Raw genomic sequence first — 21961 nt, forward strand, 5'->3', positions numbered from 1 at the left:
TGGTGCAAAATTACCACCAAACTGGAAACAAACAGATGAGGATGAAATTATTTTTTTCCCACTTGGTTCAAAAAATGATTTGAAGCAGAATGATACTTGAGTTTAAGAAAATTTAAAGTAAATTGTATTCAGAGGGTATAAAATCTTCAAGTCAGTTAAGAGTGTATATCCTGTCCCTGGTTAACAACTGTGAAGGGTTTTTAATTATGCAATGACAGTCAAAATAATGCGAGGAAAGCTAGAAGCTTTGTCAGAACTATGTTGTTGGTTTTTTATGGGGGGGGGGATTTATTCTAATGTCTTTCTGTGGGTTTACTGTAAATCCTTTAATGTATATTTACCTGAAAACCCACCCCACCCAACCTTTTGCTCCCCATTCATATTAAATTATAAGCATCTTTGATGCAGGGAATGTCTTCCATAGTTTTTCTCCTCATTAAATTACCTTGAACAGACACTACACATTTACAACAGACATGCAATAAATACTAAACAAGGTTAGAATAAAGTTACAAATAGTCCAGTAGTGAAATTACCAGGGCCTATTTAAAGTGCAAGGAAATGGGGCAGCTAGGTGGCACAGTGAATAGAGCACCAGCCCTGGAGTCAGGAGGACTTGAGTTTCAGATCCGGTCTCAGACACTTGACACTTACTAGCTGTGTAACCCTGGGCAAGTCACTTAAACCCTAACTGCCTCACCAAAAAAAAGTGCAAGGAAATAAAAATAGGGAGAAGGGGCACTGCTGCCGAGAACAAAGTATCTGGGTCTGATAAACCACCACCAAGGATGCTTCTCTATTGGAATGGAAGCATGGTGCATTAAGATTGATGATGTAAGAGTATAACATAGTTTTTTAGTCCTAACTCTGCTACTAACTAGGTCTATGACCTTGGCCAGGTCATAGAGCAACTCCAGCCCTGTGTTTTCTCACCTGTGAAATGAAAAAATTTAAATGGTCTTATTTGCTGTCTGTTTTAAAAATTTTTCTCTTCGATAATAAACATTTTTATTTAAAGTTTTGAGTTCCCAATTCTATCCCCTCCTCCTTCTCCCTCTTTTCCTCCCTTCCTGAGGCAGTAAGCAATCAGATATAGGTTATACATGTTTATTTGATGTTTATTACAAATTCAATGAATAGACTGGAAGCTGCAGAATGAAAGTAAACAAAAAAAATGGTTAAGAGCAAAAATTAGAATTTCAAAGTTAAAAATAACTGGTTCTTGAAAAAAAAAGTCATTTTTCCCTTTGCCTTTTCTTTTTGTGTATGTTTTTTGGAACCCTCTTAAGTTTTTCTTTCTTCTTCTGATAAGATTTTTGATATCTCTGTCATGAAGCCAGTCATCTCATTCAGCTTCCCAATGAAGTCGTTTGAAACTTGCATCATCTTTGTCAGCCACGGTATTAATCCCAACATTACCAAACTTGTATTCAACATTTTCATCCAGCAGCTGGCCAAACACTTCACCAGACAGAAATAAACTGGAATCACTGAAGGACTGACTGCTTCTTTTTCTGTCTTGATCCTTGAAGTGATCCAGCAAAGTCAACATCATCTGATTTTTTCCATTTGCTTTTTTAAAATGCTGACTTCATCATTTAGCTCTGGAAATACTTTCATTTTCTTCATCCAGCACATCCATGAATATACCTTCAGCTTCATTAATCTCCTCAAATTCTTCAACCATATGAACACCAAGGAGATCTCTTCTTCATCCAAATCACTGAATTATCATCATCACTACCTTCTAAGTCTGATCCCTCATACCTATGAGCATTCTTTGTCCCTCTGTTTTTTTTTTTTTTACATTACCAGGGAAATTAAGATCATCCTTGCCAGCAGTGCAAAAGTAATTACTGTCTTCAAATGTGTCAACTATCTTCTCAAACTCTTTATCAACTACATCTCCTATACTTACATTATCTTAACATATCTGATGTTTACATTTTTCTTCATCAACCTTCTAATATCTATAGAAAAAAATTCCCTCTACTGATATTTGGCCTTTTCTTTTGCAAGGAATCCCTAACTGTGCAGGTGTACTCCAAGGTTCTGTCCTGGACCTTCCTTTCTTCTCTCTTCACTTTCTTACTTGAAGCCTTCATCAGATCCTATGGCTTTAATTACCTCTCTGTAGATGACTCCTGGTTCTACATATCCAACCCCAGTCTCTTTCCTGAGCTCCAGTTCTGAAACACCAACTGCCTACTAGACACATTCCCCAAATATCCCATAAGCACCTCAAGCTCAGTATGCCCAAAACAACTAACTTCCCCACCCCTTAAAATCACCCCTCTTGTGAACTTTCCTACATCTGTTAAGGGTTCCACTATCCTCCAGTCTTCCAGATTTGTGACTTCAGCTTCATCTTACACTTCATTCTTCCCTCACCTCAATCAATTGCTAAATCTTGTCTTTTTCACCTCTATAAAATCTCACATTTGTCCCTTCTCTACTCACACAGCTACCAGTCAGTTGAGGCTTTCATCACCTCATGGTAGCTTCACAAATGTTCTCCCTGAATTAAGTCTCTTCCCTGTCCAATATGTCCTTCAGATATCTGCCAAAGAAAGCAATTTCTGACCATGTCATCCTTCTACCCAATAATACCCAGAACGACCAAATATAAAATGCCCTGTTTGACACTTAACACCCCTTACTCAATAAATTCCAGTAGTTCCCTATCACCTCCAGACTAAAAAAATAAAACTGTAGTTGGTGTTTAAAGCCCTTCATAACCTGACCCCCTTCCATTTTCTTCCCCTTCCAACTTTCTACTCTTCCAAGCTTATACTCTTCTACATATTGTACAATCCAGTGACACTGGCCACCTTCCTGTTATTTGTAAAAGAAATCTCATCCTCCAGCTCTGAGCATTTTCACTGGCTGTCCCCTATGCCTGGAATTGTCCCGCTTCATCTCTACCTCCTTACTATCCTGGCTTCCTTCAAGTCCAAGCTAAAACTCCACCTTCTACAGGAAGTTTTTCCTGATATCCCTTAATTCTAATGCCTTATTTTGGTTGATTATCTCCAATTTATCCTCTCCATAGCTGCCTGCATGCTGTCTACCCTATTAAACTGCAAGCTACTTGAGATCAGGGACTGTTTTTCACCTTTTGTTTTATCCCTAGTACTTGATACATGGTAGGCATTTACTAAGTGTTTACTAACCAATCATCTGGCTCTTCTCTACCTTTCCAGTCTTCTTATACTTATTCCCCTCCATGTACATTAAGATCCAGCTAAATCGGCCTATATGTTATCTCCTATATCTATCTCCTGACTGGGCCCCTTTCTCTGAGCACCTTTTTACTGGCTGTCCCCCAAGCCTAAAATGCTCTGCTTCCTAGTTTCTTTACATTCCTTCAAAACTCAGCTCAAATCCTACCTTTTATAGGAAACCTTTCCTATTTCCTTTCCTCCCCCTTCTGTTGTACCTAATGCCTTCTTAATAATACTTACACCTTCCATTTACACTGTATATATCTTGTATATACCTAATTATTTGTATGTTGTCTCTCCCATTAGACTGTGAGCTCCCTAAAGGCAGGGGACATGTTTTTGTCTTTCTTTGTATCCATAGCCCTTAAGCACAGTGCCTGATAATGAGTTTTCATATTCTAATGAAAGATTTTCAGAATTGATGAAATAGGAAGTATTTTATTTTTTCCTAAAGATCTAGTTAGAAGGTTGGTTTTTACTACTAGTAGAAAATAACCCAGACTTCTTGGATAAAAAAGCAAGCTGGTAACAAAATGTTCTGTTTATAGCCGAGCAGAACAAGTCACATTATTAAAAAAAAAAAAAAAAAGATGAAGTGTCAAAATTAAGGATTTAGAAATTGATTATTTAAGATTAAGTTTTAAGTTATACCCTCTTATGAAATAAATTTCTACATATTCAGGTAGAAAATTTATAAAATTAGGCCTGTTATTAAAAACAAAGGATCATATACACTGAAATAAATAAGATGGAAAGGATTTTGGAAAACAGTTAAGAGGCTGCCAAAGCTTCGTTACCTTGCCAGTTCCTGTCTATTTGATTTCTGCCAGAAATTTCTCTTTAATAAATACTCACATGAAAAGGCCAATGTGAAATGACTCAAATTAAATACACAATCCCTAATAGAGGTCAGAATAACCTAAAATATAAAATTATGTACAAAGCCAGATTATATTTGAAGCCACTTTAAATGAATCATTTCCTAAGTCCCAGTTGTTGATGCCCTTTCATTAATATTTTTAAGTATCTTGAGGAATTCTGCTTGGAGCAGTGTGCTGGCAATCAGATATGCACAAGCAAACAGATAGTTTAGAATCATGGGGTATAGTACAGTGACACTCAACCTTCAAAATGATCTTGTCCCATTCTGAGCTAATACACTGTCCATATACTACATATTTCTCTAAGATTGTACAAAATAACACCTCAACTCTTACTAAGCTTTCTTCTGTTCCACAGGCATAGCATCATCCACTCTTATGCTTCATCACAACAATCATAGAGATTTGATTCTTTTGTACAATGGAAAGAACACTAAGTTTAAGAGTCAGGAGTCCCAGGTTCAAATACCTGCTGATACCAACTATGTAATTCTGGGCAAGTCACTTAGCCTTTCTGCATCTGTTTTCTCATTAATGAAGCAAAAATATCCACAGACCATCTCAGGGTTGTTATGAGGAAGGGACTTTATTAAGTTTTAAGACACTATGTGAACCATAAACATAATAATTAGAACAAGCTTTTACTTGTTGACTTGAGCACCTAATGGCTTTTTCATTGTTTCTGTGGTAAAAAGCATCACAAGATCCAAGAAACTTACACATATATGTTGTGTTCCAAAGTATGTTTGTAAATTGAGTACTGCCTGGTATTATGTTCCTGAAAAAGAACAGGAAGAAAAAGGATGATTACCTCCTTTTGTAGTATCATTCTGTGCCTGGATCCCATGATGTAATGAATTGTGAATTGCGGATAGAAGATCTGCTGCTTGAATCATCAGTTTCTGAGCTTCCGCAACAGCACTTGTCTGAAAAATTAGTCACCAATGCAAGAATGTTTCAACTTTTAGAAATAATTAGCATAATTAATCATATTTGTTGCAAAATCACGATTATGTCAACAGATACAAAAAAAAGACAAAATGTAGAAATCATTAATGTTAAAACAATGAATAGCTTTGGCATGGCAGACAGGTCCTTTAATGTAATCAGAAGAATTTATTCAAAGCCAATAAATAAGGAAACAAGCATTTATCAAGTGTCTACTAGGTGCCAAACATTATGCTAGGCATTTTACAAATATTATCTCATTTGACCCTCACAATCCCCACTTTACAGTTGAGGAAACTTAGGCAAACAGAGGCTAAGTAATGTGCCCAGTATCACAGAGATGGTTAAGTTTCTGAGGTCACATTTGAACTCAGGTCATCTTGATTCCCAGGCTCAGAGTTCTCTCCATTGTACCACCTGCTTGTACTAGAACAAACACCACAGGCAATGGAATAATACTGTAAGTATTATTACCAAGTTCAAGGGAAAAAGAAGGCTGTCCCTTTGCTCTACTATTATTTGACATAGTACACACACATATAAAATAATGTATAGACAACATCAAAAGATAACAGAATTCGGATAAAAGGCAATGAACGATATTAGACACAAATGACTAAGTTGGGACATGCTTCCTACCTATAGAAAGGTGTGGACTATGAGTATGGAATGTTATATATTCTCTAAGTCTTGGTCACTGTAAAACAATTTTGCGTATTTTGGAGGCAAAGGTAGGCACACATTAAGTGGGGTTTGGGGAAGTGATTGTGGTATAAAAACAAACCATGACAACAAAATACTTTTAAAAATAAGTCACATATTTTCACTGATATGCAAGGTATCCCAAAAGTCTCTGTGCAATTTCAAGCTAAAACTGTACTAATACTGTTGGGATACTGTGTTTGTTGAAAAAACCTCATTTCATTTAAATGCTTTGGTACCATCTTTGGTTTTTACAAACTAATGATTTAATACAGAGCTATCCATGTCCAGTTAAACAAGAGACCAAATACCTACTTCCATCTTTAGCATCTAATTATTACAAAATCTAATATAAAATACTCTTGGCTTTCCCAGATAAACCTCCATAAAATTTAAAACACATAAGACTGTAGGAAGTTAGCAAACTGAAGTTATAACACTTCTAATTTAGTGTGGATTACAGTTTAAGAAAATTAGGTAAGGTGTATTATTGTCTTCATAAAAAGATTTGGAGAGCCAGGATTAGAACAGTTAGGTAAAAGAGGGCTGGCTCTTCTATTCAATTTTATCAATTGATAACTGATTATTTAAAAAATTTTGTTGTTAAAATAGTAGCTAGTACATCATCAAGCAAATTTAAAGAAAAAAAGTCACCCAAGGTTCACTTTTTGGTCATGGATATTTCAGCTGGGTCTAGTTACTATCATTAAATGATCAAAGAAAACAGTTTGGAGATACAATTTTTCTGGTAAATGAAGATATTTCATTAGAAACAAATAAAATGAAAGTGTCTTTACCTCTTTTTTAGTAAAAGCGATGAGAACTGTCAGTAGCACTCGAGTAAATTTCACTCTGCTAAATACAGCTAAACATTGCTGATGCTAAAACAAAAGAAATCCCTAGTAGTTAGCAGATGCTTTAAGGGTACTTTATTTTAAAATACTAAATATTCCTTTAATTCCTAAAATAGAAAGTCTCTATTTTTCCATTGTAAAAGCTATATTAAAAAGACATTCTTGTATGCTGACTTTAATGCTAACCACATGGCAAACTCTAAAGCCTATGTTTTGATCTATGAGTCCACAGAAAAGATAAGCTTCCAATTTGCAAAACTGATTCTTTCTGTGTGACTTGAAAGTACCAACTTTTTACAAAAACTTAATTCACTCACATTAACAAGGCAATAACGATCAATTAAAAACAACATTGGGCAGGAAGTCAAAAGTTTAGGTTCTTGCCTTAACTTTTGCCATTAACTTTGTGACCTTGTACAAGTTACTAGGACCTTCTATATCTTAGTTTCACTAAGTTTCACAAACATAAAACTTCTTCCTACCTCATAGAGTAGGACATTTGAAACAATTATTTGAAAGTGCTTTGGCAGTCTTTGGAAGAAAATGCTAGATCAACCCAACAGATTATTATTTTATCAATATAAACACAAGGGAAATAAAAGCCCCTTGCAAGGTCCAATTTTTTGAAGAAATACCTTAAAAAGAGCTTCCATATATTACAACGCAGTTCATAAAACTATAACATTAAGAGGTAGACTTCTCTGATATTATCTACCAGAAAATAAGTTCAATTACTTCAAGTTCAACTTCTGGATCTCTTTCTTCTCCTTGTCGACTTCGAGTGCTCTAAAATTTAAAAAGTTTGAATTAAAACTCCAAATTGTGCATCAAGTAGAAAAATAGAAGAAATAAGTAAAAAGTATATAGCTATCAGCAGCTTCCAATTAAATTCCAACTAGCATTAATGAGTATTTAAAAACAAAAACAAAAGATTTTCTTCCTATTAATTCCATGTACAAAAAAAACAGAAAAGCTACCAAAAGTTACCTAATACAAATCAAACAATTAAAATATGAGCTATAGGGGGCAGCTAGATGGTGCAGTGGTTAAAGTGCAGGCCCTGGATTCAGGAGTACCTGAGTTCAAATCCGGCCTTAGACACTTGACACTTACTAGCTGTGTGACGCTGGGCAAGTCACTTAACCCCCATTGCCCCGCCAAAAATAAACCAACGGAAAAAAAAAAAACAAAACAAAATATGAGCAATAACTAGGTAAAAAGTCACAGGAACTGTCATTTTATTTCTTGCTATTCTGAAAATGCAAACATCATAAAAAGTACATCTCACAAATCTCATGAGTAGAAAACAAACACCAAGTTACGTAGTTCCTGTAGCTCTTCAAAACCCAAGAGATCTTTCCAACAACAGGTCCTAACCTATGTCAGGCTCTTATGTGTCTGGGTAGAATAGGATCTTTCTTAACATACCACACTATGAAATCACTGGAAGGGCACTACACAGAGAATCAGTGGAACAAATATGAGTTCTGCTACTCCCTAACAGGTTCTGTTATTTATTACTAGCTGAGTGAACATATACAAATCCTAATGTCTTTGAGCCCGTTTTCTCATTTGTAGAATGGAAATAATATCTGCCCAGTGTACTTCACAAGATTACTGTGGTGATGAAATGACATCACATGTGATATACCCAGAATGCCCACCCCTACACAGCTCCACCCTTGGAAATCCTTCTGTTCCTTCAAGATCCAACTCAGATATCACTTCTCCACAAAATCTTCCCCAACTGCCCCAGTTTTTATCACCTCGAACTTTTTTAGGATTCTGTTTTGCTCTTTCTACTTTTATCAGATTCATTTGTGTACATGTCTCATTCTGCTTCCCCCACATACCATTATTGGAATGGGTTCCTTGAGTAAAGAGACAAGGTCATTTTTCATCTAACACCTAGCACAAGACCACACATAAAGAAGAACGTACTAAGACACTACACAAATCTTGTTAAAAGAACAAAAATACTGTTCAAATTCAAGATAGTATCATGACTAATTATGAAGAGATCACTGATATCAGCAACTTAGTGACAGATGCTTATAAAAATTCTCCTGCTTTCTCTTAAGCACAGAAGGAGAAATAGATAAATAAGTTCCAATGAAATAATCAATGGAGTTTTAAGTTGGCTAAGAACAGGCCAGAAAATTTGCTTTCACAATTGTGACATCACCATTACATCTGGATATCTGGAGTTACAGAAAAGAAGTGATACTTGTGTATTCCATTTTTGCTAAGAGTCTAAAGTTATGAGATGATTTTATTTTTCCTAGTTAAATGAAGGTGAAGTCTTCAATATGAGTTCAGGGAATCAGAATAATTCCGACAATCAGTGATCTTTACTGTTGTCCCTCAGCACCTAGTACAATGCCTTTCATAAAGGAAACATTTAACCAATGTTCCATGAATTCAATTAAGTTGACATTAACATCCTGATGAATACTAAAAGTCATATTACAACAAGACTTTAAAGACATCAATCCATCAGCAAGAATTTATTAAGCACCATGCATAATACTAGGTGTTAAGAGATGTACAGCACAAAAAGGCAGATAGTCCTTGACTTCAAGTACACACTAAAAGGAGGCTGTGATTGCATAGTAAAAGACAGCACCCAGGAAAGGGAGTTTTCATCTAGGCAGGCAGAGGAATTGTGAAAAGAGCCCAAAGAGCAGCAAGATTCACATCCTTCCAGGAGCAGTGGCAGTATTATATGATTACTATTCCCAGAGCAAGATGGAGCAGGACATGCTGGGTGGTGCCTGGTGCCTTAAAAGAGTATCTCCTCAATTGTAACCTAGATGTGCAAGAAGCTTTTCTTTAAAAATGCACTCTAATAATGAGAAAGACAGACATGATGGTGAAGAAAAGGGGAAATGTATACCTTTACTCTTCTTTGCATGTCATCTTCTACATCTTTTAGCATGCCTAAAACAGACACAATGTGGTTAAAAGGTAACATACTCATTTCATGAAGGGATACATATAAAAATATGAAACTTCTTTAGAGTGTCTCACCGGTCACTCGAAGATCTGTCACACTATTCGCCATTTTAAATCCATAGGTCATTGACTGAAAATCTTCCTAAAGAGAAAAGGAATAATGATGTTAAGACTCAAAGATTGAACTGCTAAGCTTTCTTATACAGTTTTTCTTTGTGAAAAAGTAGAACACAGCACAAGGAATCGCATGCTGTTTGCCTAAATATATAAACATTCACCCTAGGAACATACTTGAAATAATGAATATTAATCCTGTGTCTGTCTCTAAATTGTTGTTATTCCTTAGGCAAGTTAAACACGCTTATCATTTAACAGCTTCATCTGCAAAGTACAGCTATTATTAATTCTAATAATTAAAATGAAGTGAGAATTTATATAAATAAGGAATTTAGATATCAGGAGGAAAGGTGAATACACAAGCATTATTGTTACAATGTAAGAATGCAGTTTCAAAGATTACTATGGAGCAGAAATTTCTCAATGGCTAATCAACAAAATGATGATTTAATAAATAAGGCTAATGAAAAGTAAAAGCCAAATGTTAAACTTGGGTGGGAATGAGAAAATTACACTTCCAGTTCATTTCACTGACCCAAGAAAACATTTAAGCAAAATTCGTTTTTTTAAAAAGGCACTCATTCATTCATTTATTTTTGAGGGGGCAATGAGGGTTAAGTGACTTGCCCAGGGTCACACAGCTAGTTAAGTGTCAAGTGTCTGGGGCCACATTTGAATCCAGAAAAGAAATGAACACAATTACAAAACACTTTTCACACAAATAGATTTAAACAACTGGGGAAATGTTAATTGCTAGTGGGGAGGCCGAGCCAATATAATAAAAAATGACAGGCCTATCTAAATTAATTTACTTATTCAGTGTCATATCAATAAAACTACCAATAATTATTTTATAGAGTGAGACAAAATAACTATAAAATTCATCAGAAAGAGCAAGAGCTCAAAAATATTAAGAGAACTAATAAAAAAAAAATGTGAAGGAGGAAGGTGGCCTAGCACTACTAAATCTCAAACTGTATTACAAAGCAGAAATCATCAAAACAATCTGGCTAAGAATAGGATGGAAGATAGCGGAATAGATTAGGTACACAATACAAAGAAATCAATAACCATAGTAATCTAGTGTTTGACAAACCCAAGGATCCAGGCTTTTGGAGCAAGAACTCACTATTTGACAAAAACTGCTGGGAAAACTGGAAAGCAGTTTGGTAGAAAATAGGTATAGACCAACCTTTCACATTATATACCAAGAGAAGATCAAAATGGGTTCATGATTTAGACCTAAAGGGTAATATAAACAAATAAGGGGAGCATGTAAAATTTTACCTGTCGGATCTATGGAGAAGGGAAGAATTTATGACCAAACAAGAGATAGTGAGAATTACGGGCTATAAAATGGGCAATTTTGATCACATGCAATTAAAAAGGTTTTGCACAAACAAAATTAATGCAGCCAAAACTAGAAGGAATGAAGGAAACTGGAGGAAAATTTTTACAGCAAGTTACTCTCTTAGAAATCTCATTTCTCAAATATATAGAGAACTAAGTCAAATGTATGAGAATGTAAGTAATAGCTTAGACAGGGTGTAAAATGAATTTTACCTTTGCTAGGAAAATTCTCTTCACAGTACAAATTAATAAACAAATTTTTTTTCTCAGTAAAAATTATAAATAAGACTTTGGGGAAATGTTTAGAATGCTTAAGAACAATTGATAAAGTACTCAATTATTTCAGAAGTACCCATTTATTAACTGATATATATATATATGGATATGTGTATATATATGTATATACATTACAAATCACTTATACTTATTACTTAAGAACTTTGACCAAACAATATTTTTAAAATTTGAGTCACTCTACATACTATATCTTCTCTTTAAAGATAGTCTGTAAGTCATGTGTTATTAAAACAGGTTTCCTTCTAATTAATTCAAAGTAGTGAGATTTTATTGTATAAGTTATTTTTACATGCATATTCACAAGATTTGCATCTTTATGAATTCTTCACCTGTAATTATATATAAAGTTTGGGAACTTTCAATATCATTAATCTGAAGTTGCCAGTGAGACAGACTACACTCATCATTCTATACTAAAAATAGTTTTATTATAAGAAACTTAAGAGCAACTTAAGCTTAGGAAGACAATATGAAGAAAGATGTCAAAATAAAAGAAAATTTTTGTATGTGTCTAGGACCTTATTTAGGAGAGGGGAGATGACATTTTCACAAACCTAGACCTCTATGTTACCATCTTAGGAGACAAATTCAGTATCAACCCTAAAAACAAAACAAAAACATTCATCATGTCTGATAGTTCTGTTAGACATTTGCTTTCATTAGTTCTCCCTTATATAAACATGATGATAGGAACATTTCTGGATGCCAAGTTACAAGAGCCTTGAAGCCAAAAACTATTTTCTTTGTACAAGAATGGGGATACTAGGGAAGTTGGAGTACCTATAATAGTAAAAAAAAGGATCCAGCTTTACCATGTCTTGCTAGTGATTACCCCAATTGTCATCACCCTGACCTATTAAGATGAAAAATTCCAAGTTAGCTAATGTTCTTTGTTTTAAGAACTAAAATATGTTGCTTAGACATTTTAATTTTAATTCATCAATCAAAAGCATTTATTAAACACCTACTACATGCCAGTGTATAGTAGGTACTGTGGAAATGCTGCTAGATGCTGGAATGAACAGATGACAGTAACAAAAACCCTTTGTTGGATTACTATAGTTATTAGCTTAATAACTAATGGCAACAAAATCTATTCCACAAAAAGCATTTTGTTTACCATTTTTGTACATTTGACAGGATTATCATAAAATCTTTAAAAATATATAGTCTTTTTTTTTTCTTATCTTGTTTAACAAAATAGGTCCTCTCTCCTACTCTGTGTTTCTCAGCTGGGCTAAGGTGGCAATTAGAATATAAGGTATCCTGGTAAAATGGATATGATAGGGTAGAAGTGAAAGGTGGTATATTAGGATCTCCTGGTCAAAGAAGTAATGAGAGCTATGAAAGCTCTTGGGTGGAGCAGGCCTTGAATCTTGTCTTTCCTATGGATTTTCTTGAAGGAGAAGAATAATGAGACACCCCCCCCCCAATGCCATGCCTCCAATGCTTCTTTTGCTTTTGTCCAGAATGGTAGGGGAGACAATAGAGGGCTTCTATCCTTCCTTGGGTCTCTAGCACTTGTTTTTGTAAGTTTATGCTAGTTCACTCAGTTTCAATCAAGCAAAATCGACCCATTTCAGTGCCATCTGGCATATCCTTTATTAATGAATAGCTGGCCTCATTGAGACTGGCCAGTTGCTACTTGAGTAAGGTATCAGATCTTGTTTTACAGTTGAGCCTCCATGTACTACAAAGATGAGGTGAATATGGCCGCATGCTGGTCCAGGACCCATTCCTTGCCTTCTCCTTGGACATCCTCTAGATCATATTTCCCAAGCTCTATTTTCTATCTCCCATTTGCTATCCTCCAAAGCCTGTGGCCATTTATTTGCCAACTATAAGTCCCCAAGAATCTACCAAGAACCCTTGCCTCAACTCTTTCCTTGAAGAACGCCAGCCTGAAAACCTGCAAGTGTTTCTTACCTCAGCCTTGCAGAAGCCAACCTGTTCTGCTATAGAGGCATTTGCAAAAATATGTATAAAGTGGTCCTAAAATGAACTCTTAAATTTCTATGCTAATAAGCACCTACAAAGTAAGCAGCACATATGTGTAGGTGATGTAAAAAACAGAAAACTTACCTCTTCAAAAACAGCAGCTTTATTTACTTTTTCCCTTGCAATGTCACAGATTTTCAGGATACCCAGAGCAAAAGCTTTCATAGCAGGATCTTCTATGAAGTCTGGATTATGGATGTAAAGGCAAGTAAACACTGTCTGTGCCAACGAATGACCTTCTAACCATGTTATCTATAAAGGAACAAGAATGTTTATGTTTTATCTCGATTCAAGTATGAGAAGTCTATAAAATCTAACCTGTTCCTGTGGTTAATGACAGACCTCTCCTCCAAAATAATGACTATTCCTCCAAAATTTAAGATAAGCAGACTCAATATAGTCAGTGTTGATTGCCCTCTATGATTCAGGTTTACAGAAATCTACATACTATGATGAAATTATCTATCTCTAGGAAACACTCTCAAACACAGTACATACTTGACTACAAATTCAGGCTATCTTCTTCTTTAGAATTAAAGTCAGAATCACAGAATCTCAGGATAGGAACAAACCTAACAGGCCATATGGTTAATTCATCAATAAATATGTATTAAATCATTACTATGTATCAAGCACTATGTTAGGTGCTAGGGATACCAAGATAAAAATACAACCAGTAACAAAACAAGAGCAAACCCAGCAAAACATACCAGACAAATGGTCACCTGGCCTTTGCTTGGGAAAAAAACCCCAAGACAAAAACTTCTGAATTCCACTTCTTATTTGCTGGGACAGTATAGATCTACTGTGCCTAGCTTCTCTACCTGTATTCTTTGACCTCTGTCTACCACCTACCTTGAACTTCAACATACCTCACGTTTCCATAACATATATATATATATATATATATATATATATATATCCCATTATTACTACTTTGAAATTTGCTAATCCAGTCTATGTCTTTCCTATTCTGACTCAGATTCTTTCCAGATGCCTACTAATCCTAACCTGCACAACAATGCATATTGTCCAGTATTTTAATTTTTCTCTTCCCAAGCTATTCCTGTAGTAGCCAAGAGCCACCCAGCACAGTTAACCAAACTAATTCGAAATACATTATCTGGGGCAGCTAGATGGCGCAGTGGATAGAGCACCGGCCCTGGAGTCAGGAATACCTGAGTTCAAATCCGGCCTCAGACACTTAACACTTACTAGCTGTGTGACCCTGGGCAAGTCACTTAACCCCAATTGCCTCACTTAAAAAAAAAAAAAGAAAGAAAATGAATTGCCTCACTAAAAAACCAAAAAACAAAACGAAATACATTATCTGTACCTGATTAACAACACCAAATTTCTACTAATATCAGGTTCTCAAAAGCTGTGCAAATAAAACACAACCTTTGATATGTCTTATCAAGCTGAAAAGTCGTTAAATATAAGCCTAGTCAATGTTTCTGTTAAGACCTTCGCTATCTAACCCAACCTCCTCATTTTATAATGACTCACTGAATTCCCCATTGTTTCTTCCTAAACATTTCCAATCTCTATTTTCTAACCTAACTCAGCAAAAGAACCTGACTCCAAATTTAATCAAGACTATCCTCCATAAACTCACTCTACTTCAAAATATTTCAATATCTTTATCTTCCCTCACATTTCAAAGGAAATATGCCTTTACTCATTTTGAGGCCAAGCTCTCAGATTTGCCTTCAACCCTACCCCATCCCCTTACCAATGTAAAGAATTAATTGTTATTTGAGGCAGAAAAACCTCCCTTCTTCCCAGCAGACCCCAGGCTGACCACACACAGCCCCCAGCCAATTGGCTGGCTGCTCTGACAGTCACATGACTGCCCTCATTGGGCTTCCAATCATTATAATTTTGCCAGGCCCATGTAGGCGTCGGCGAGTGGTGATGACGTGAGGTGCCAGCGCCATGGTGACAACTACAACTAGTGGGTGGAGCACCATGAGGTTTGTTGAGCCCCAGACCAGTGCACGTGAGCCAAGGTTTTTTTTTAAATTCTAGCCAAAAGATGGGGGTCATAAAAACCTCAAATAACAATGAATTCCTTACACCTCCTCCCCTTCATTCTCTCCCTTTCTTTCCCTTCTGCTTACTCTAGCCACTTGATTACTTAAAAAGAACAACAACAACAACAAAAAAAAACAACAACAAAAACAAAAACCCCACACCTCTTCCCTAAACTCTGTTACTCTTTTTCCTCTCCTTGCCCTCACTGCTCAGGTTCTCAAAAGAACAGTCTATAATAACTGTCTCCACTTCAATATTCTTCAGTTGCCAATGATTTGAGTTCCCTTTCTACCACTACACTGACAACTACCAACACGAAGCCCAATAGACTTTTCTTGGCTTCTCTGCAGCATGTGAAGAGTCCTGCCTATGTCTGCCTTCTGGATACTGTCATCTCTTAGCTTCTGTAACTCTACAATTACCTGGCTTCCCCCTCCCTGTGTGGAAGCACCTCTTGTCCTTGTCTTCCTGCCCTCTTCACATGGTAATTCCCTGAATTCTCTATTCACATTACTCTTCTCGTTGACCACTCATTCTCAAGGTTTCAATAATCATCTCTATGTAGATGACTCCAATATAGATCTTTAAATTCACTTATCCCCCAGCACGTGTAGCCTCATTTCCCACTGTCTGACGTTTTTACCTAAACTTCCAACACCACTTTAAATTCAACATGGTCGAATCAAAAAATAATCTTTTTCTTATTTCTTTATTCTATTAAAGGCAACCACCTTTCTTTTACCCATTGAAATTTCAATGTCTTTTCTGATTCCTTCTCCCTACCTCCTACATCCAGTATGATTCTATCTACAAACTCTTTTCTCCGTTCTTATTAACACAAACCTAGCATTGGCCTTTAGTCTGGCCTCCCTGGCTCTAATGTTACAATTCACCCTGTAATCTGTTGCCACATCCTAGAACATGGCTTTGACCAGGTCCTCCCCTTGCCCCCACACCTTCAATGGCACTTCCCTGACCTACTAACATTGTCTACCAGGGACAGAGGTTAAGAGATATTCCCCTGACTTTGTTGGTATAGGGAGTTCCCAGTGGGGAACAGCCTCTACCAATGCAGATCAGCACCTTCCCTACAACTTTATTTCATTCATTTATTTATTTATTTTCCCCCTACAACTTAATAGTTTTAAAAGAGCTGCCTAGAGGACTGATTGTAAGTAATCTACTTAGGGTCACACATTTAATGAGTGTCAAAGGAATAACTTGAACTCAGATTTTTCTGGCATTAAGAAATTCTCTATTCAATACACTAGAACTGCCTTTTTCAAATAAATTTAAAAATCATTAGTCTGAAATGCAAGAGTTTCCACAAGTGGGTCTCAGTCTACTTTTCAAGTATTATTTCCTGCTACTCCCCTTCTTTTACCACACACTCCAATCCGACTGGACAATTTACTATTTCTAGACACAGCCCCTTACTTTCTTACCTCCACGCCTTTATTTGTGCTGTTTCATCTGTGTGCTTTTCCTAAACCATCATTCTCAAGGCTCAGCTTTTCTCCATGAATTCTCCTGTAATCACCCTCACCAGAAGTATTCTCTCGCTCCTCTGAACTGCCACAGCCCTTTTTCATATCAAGCATTTTCATATTTTAGCTTGTAGTTAGTGTTGTATATACATCTTATCTCTCTTACTAGATCATAAACTCCCATGGGCTGGGACAGGGCCTGTCCCTTTTTTTGTATCCCTCAAAGTATCTAGCACAGTTGCTCGAACATAGTAAGTTACTTTTAATGACATGTGGTGATATTGTTATTGATGTAAGTAAGGTATCTTCTTACATACCACCAGAAAGGAACCAATCCATGATGTAATTAATTAAAAGCAATCTGTAAACTTGGTAGTTTACATATTACCATAGAATGCTTTTAGATGTCATCTATTTCAACTCTCTCATTTTACAGAATTATAATAAAAATATGTTGAAATGGAGAATAATGAATGAGTTGTTTATTGTTCTAATAGAAGAGTAAGCAAGAAGTGTAGAAAAAGGAGAGTTGGAGAATAGGAATTTTTCATTTATATAATATTGTGTAAGAGATAAAAATGCTACCGAGTGAACATAAACCATTCAGACAAGCATACCCTATAGTACAACAGACAGAAATTTGATCTGGGTATTACGAATTTTCCCAAGATCAATTCATTCCCTCTGCTCTGACTCCACGCTCACCAAAAAACCTTCTCATTTCTAGTTTCTAGTCTAAGGTATTAGGAAGAAGGTACTGTGAATAGAACACAAACATTCTGGACACTGAAATGATATAGTCCCCATTGCAAATTGGCATTTTACTTTATACATCAGTCCTCTTTAAATTTGGATGGAATAAATCCCTGTTCTAGGGTCTGATAATGGTGAACTGTTAAAACAGAGTTTCTGAAACTGCAAAACAGAGTTTAACTGTGTATAGTTGTGACTCCATCATAGCATAGTACTATCCTGAAGCCTAGTCTGATATAGCTCCATAAGATAAACAAGGAAGGAAACGAAAAGGGCTAACCCAAATTTTTGGGGGGCAGTGGAGACAGGATGAATAAGTACTCGCATTTATATAGCATTTTGAGGTTTGCTGAGTGTCTTCCTCAAAATAATCTTGTGAGGTAGAAAGGGAAACAAAGGTGCCTATAGTAAGTATTTTAGAAGTGTAAAATTCAATACACACTACCTTTAAAATATGTAATGTGAAACCATGAATGGGATATTGCCAGGAGTAATTATAATATCCCATGGATGGGGAGGTAAAAGGAAGCCTCCAGCTAAGCCAGTTGAGTGGATGGTGCCCAGGAGACAGTTGTGCAGAACCTGATAAAAAAAAGCTGAGACAGAAGAAGATGGAGTAAGGATCCAGTGGTGGATCCCAAGTGCAGTGACAGCAGTTAGAGCCCCCTAAAATATCCTCAAGGAGGAACAAGACAATATCCAGAATGTTTCACTGGAGAAAATAAATTCTAAGCCACAAAGCAGAAAGAGGTGAGTGAGAAAGAAAGGATTTTACTCTTATGAGAACCAGATGGAGGCTAAAAGACAATAGTTTCCCCAAGAACTGGAACAGCCTGCTCATTACAATTATATTTTAAAGGTCTGGACCTAGAATTGACTAAAAGAGAATTATGAACCTGAAAGGCACTTATGGCCACTGTTTGTAACAATAATAAGAATCCATGCTTTAAACCTGCATAAAGTTAATTAAATAATAAGCATGAACTCAACTCGTGAGATAACTGCATATAGTTTGTAGTCAAAGATACCTTTCATGATAAAAAGGTTCAGCATTAGTATATTTAAATTGCCTTAGGTGCCAGACTACATAAGGAAAAAATGGAGAGGAAGAATACAGTACTGGAGAAGCCAGAAAATGTGGGAGGAAAGGCTGAAACTTAGGTGCTTAGTCATCATTTGGGGAAAAAAACCCAGCCATTTCCCTTCCTCCTTGCTTCTCCCCCACTTTTAACCTGAGGGATCATGGCAACAAAGAAGGAACCTCTGCCTCTGTTCATGTAGTGAAAGAGACAGGATAGAACAATATCCTAAGCTATGACTAGCTTTACCCATATCTTACTGTAGGTCCAATTAGACACTTTATTACCAAAATATGAACATACTTTTGGAAACTGAACTTTAAAAAATTAAGTCCTAGTTTTGAAAGATCAACGAGTAAATTGTATCAAATTCTTACCAAGCAGCAAAAACATGTATCCATAATCCCTATCAACTCAGGTAAAGTTAGGTCTTTAATTTTTATGGTGCCATCCTAAAAAAGGAAGAAAAAAATCAGATGGATAAACAATAACCAAAAATTTATAAAATAAAAAAAACCTGCCCACACAATCAAGTGATTTTCAAGAAACATCTAGAAACCCATGACATGAGAGTCCTTAAGCACAATACTTATGCTGACATATTTTCACATCCATGGTAACCACAGATAAGTCATTTCATTTGAAAACCAATTTAAATGTCTTAAAACAGCAAGCCCACACATATCTTCCAGGATCTGGAGACCACAAAGAATACATTAATTCATGTTCTGGGCTCTCTAGAACATAAGCGAATGAACGATGGAAAAATTCTTAACTTCACAAATCTGAGCTGGGGAGAAAGGCAGCAGATTAGTGAAATGTATAACAAATTTTTCAAAAAGAGAAAGAAATACAGTTACATTACTTTTTTGGGGGTGAGGCGATTGGGGTTAAGTGACTTGCCCAGGGTCACACAGCTAGTAAGTGTTAAGTATCTGAGGCCGGATTTGAACTCAGGTCCTCCTGACTCCAGGGCCGGTGCTCTATCCACTGCGCCACCTAGCTGCCCCTACATTACTTTTATGAACACTGAATAACTCTTTAGCCTTACCTTTTTTTTTTTAAATCCTTACTTCTTAGAAGATAAGATTAATTTGTAATCAGTCCCAGTCACTTGAATGGAAACAATAAGATTTTGCTTAGTGTTTCTATTCAAAACAATTGTTTCCATTCAAGAGAAGAATCTAAGTCCTAAGTTTTTGGTGTAGTGGACTAAATCTTCTAATTCTGACTTAGCTGTGTGACCAGAGGCAAGCAAGCCACAACTTTTCTGAGCCGGTTTCTTCACCTGTAAAATGGACATAATACTTCCAATGCCCTACGTAGTTATTGTGGGAAAAAATGCTTTATAAGTCCTAGAAGTGCTCTATATATGTTTGGCTATTAGTATTTTTAAAAAGTTGAATCCCATAAGCAAGCTAATTTTTTGTCATTGAGTTGTGTCCAACTCTTTGTGATTTCGTTAGCGGTTTTCTTGGCAAAGGTACTGGAGTGCTTTGCCATTTCCTTCTCCAAGTCATATTACAGATGAGAAAAATGAGACAAACAGGGTTAAGTGACTTAGCCAGGGTCATACAGCTAATAGGTGTCTGAAACCAGATTTGAGCTCAAGAAGAGTCTTTCTGATTCCAGGTCCAGCACTCTATCCACTGTGTCACCTAGCAAGTTTAATAGGCTGCTAATTTTGCTAACAATATTAATTTACTTAGTATAGCTATTTTCCATTAATATTACAATGATAGGTTTCACTCTAGTTTATAATTGAATTCAAAATTTTTTTCAAATAGATTTTAATGAGGTCTTATAGTACTTATTATAGTGAAAAGCAAATTTCAAATAAACTGTCATTCTGACATTTTAAATGCATTTTTAAAAAGCAATTAACAAAATTACTGATATAAATTCATCTTATTCTTTTAATGGACATTAAAAGTATTGTGTGTATATTTCAATGGATAGTGGTATCTAAAATTATGTTAAGCAGTACTTATCTAAATGTTTAAAGATACTTGGAAGAAGAGCTGTCCTTTAAAGTAAATATGACAGTAATATCAAGTGACTCTGTTTATCACTTTATTTTAAATTTTGAAATTATAAAAATAAGGGTATAATGATAATCACTCACCTTGATAGCTTGTTCAAAATTGAGAACTTTCCGATTAACCTGGTTTCCAATCATGCCAGCATCCATCTTGGGATCCATCATTTCAATAGCAGACATAGCTTCGAAAAGACCAAAACTGCAGAAAAACACCCAACAAATTACAGTCCTTCAATACATTAGTCTGTCTATAAGCAAGTCATCAATTACAAAGTTGCTGGGTTTTTTTGGGTAAAGGGTTCTTTCAATCTCTGAGTCTTACATTTCAACTGAATGTCATCCACTTAGTTACACAAAAATTATACACAAGTAAACCCTATTTAGCATAATTAACTACGTAAAAACAAAATAGTAGGAAAACAGTTTTCTAGGAGACAATTCCAAAATTTAAAAAAAGGGTTTATACCTCAGTTAGCAATATGACAATGGCAAACAGATTGCTATGATTCAGATTTAAACTCTAACTTCTATTAATTACCAACTCTTCAATGTGAATGTCAAGTCATGTTACAGTAGGGTTTATAGGATCATTAAAGTGGGATTTGGTTAAGATGCTACTGACCAACCTTTCCTTCTGTATGTTTTCCTCCTTTACCTCCCAAGACAGTTCACTCAACTATTCCTTTTCGATCTCCTTGTCCAGATATCAACCACAGAATATTGTTGTTCACCAAGGTTTCTGCCTGCTGCCCTTTCCACTCTTCCCCTTAAAATCACACAATCTAACCTCACACAATCTAACCCCACACTACCTTTCCAGACTTAGTTCATGTTACTTCCTTCTATGGACTCTCTGCAACATCCCCAAAGGATCACTATTTCCCAAGCATATTTGAATTTTCCTACCTCTAGACATTTGCTTATGTATTCCCTATATCTTAAAAGTTCTCTCTCCTCCTATTTATTTATTTAATACTTAACCATTATTTAAAGTCCAACTCAAATGCTACTACTTTCTCTAGGAAGCCCTCCCCCAATTGTTAACAATGAGAAGTATCAGATTATTTTGTAAGGTTAGCCTGTATTACTATACCTAATCTCTCCTTTCCTAGACAATAAACTCTTTATTAAACTTTGTATCTCTGCTAGTGCATGACAAAGGATTCTACACCTAGTAGAAACTTTGCTGAAAAAATGCAAACTATTTTTTGCATGTTTCAGTCCCTAGTCAAAGGAAG

The 21961-nt window shown here is 35.8% G+C and overlaps 1 protein-coding gene across 4 annotated transcripts in view; it reads right to left on the reverse strand.

Moving 5' to 3' along the window:
* Positions 1–21961, reverse strand: part of NAA35 (N-alpha-acetyltransferase 35, NatC auxiliary subunit) — a 66386-nt gene that overhangs the window by 28762 nt on the left and 15663 nt on the right. For 3 of the 4 annotated variants that reach the window (XR_006354067.1, XM_043975381.1, XM_043975382.1), the window contains exons 4-11: positions 20808–20922; positions 19060–19134; positions 13411–13578; positions 9640–9706; positions 9506–9549; positions 7345–7395; positions 6553–6636; positions 4917–5031 (exon numbers count right to left, since the gene is read on the reverse strand). Coding sequence is in view for 3 of the 4 variants with exons in the window: in XM_043975381.1 (XP_043831316.1) it covers positions 4917–5031; positions 6553–6636; positions 7345–7395; positions 9506–9549; positions 9640–9706; positions 13411–13578; positions 19060–19134; positions 20808–20922 (719 nt within the window). In the remaining variant the exon portion in view is untranslated. Of the gene's footprint in view, positions 1–4916; positions 5032–6552; positions 6637–7344; positions 7396–9505; positions 9550–9639; positions 9707–13410; positions 13579–18048; positions 18200–19059; positions 19135–20807; positions 20923–21961 lie in introns of those variants that run through there. The other variant, XM_043975383.1, reaches the window with a different exon arrangement.

This window comes from Dromiciops gliroides, chromosome 1, assembly GCF_019393635.1.
Source record: "Dromiciops gliroides isolate mDroGli1 chromosome 1, mDroGli1.pri, whole genome shotgun sequence".
Lineage (NCBI taxonomy): Eukaryota > Metazoa > Chordata > Mammalia > Microbiotheria > Microbiotheriidae > Dromiciops > Dromiciops gliroides.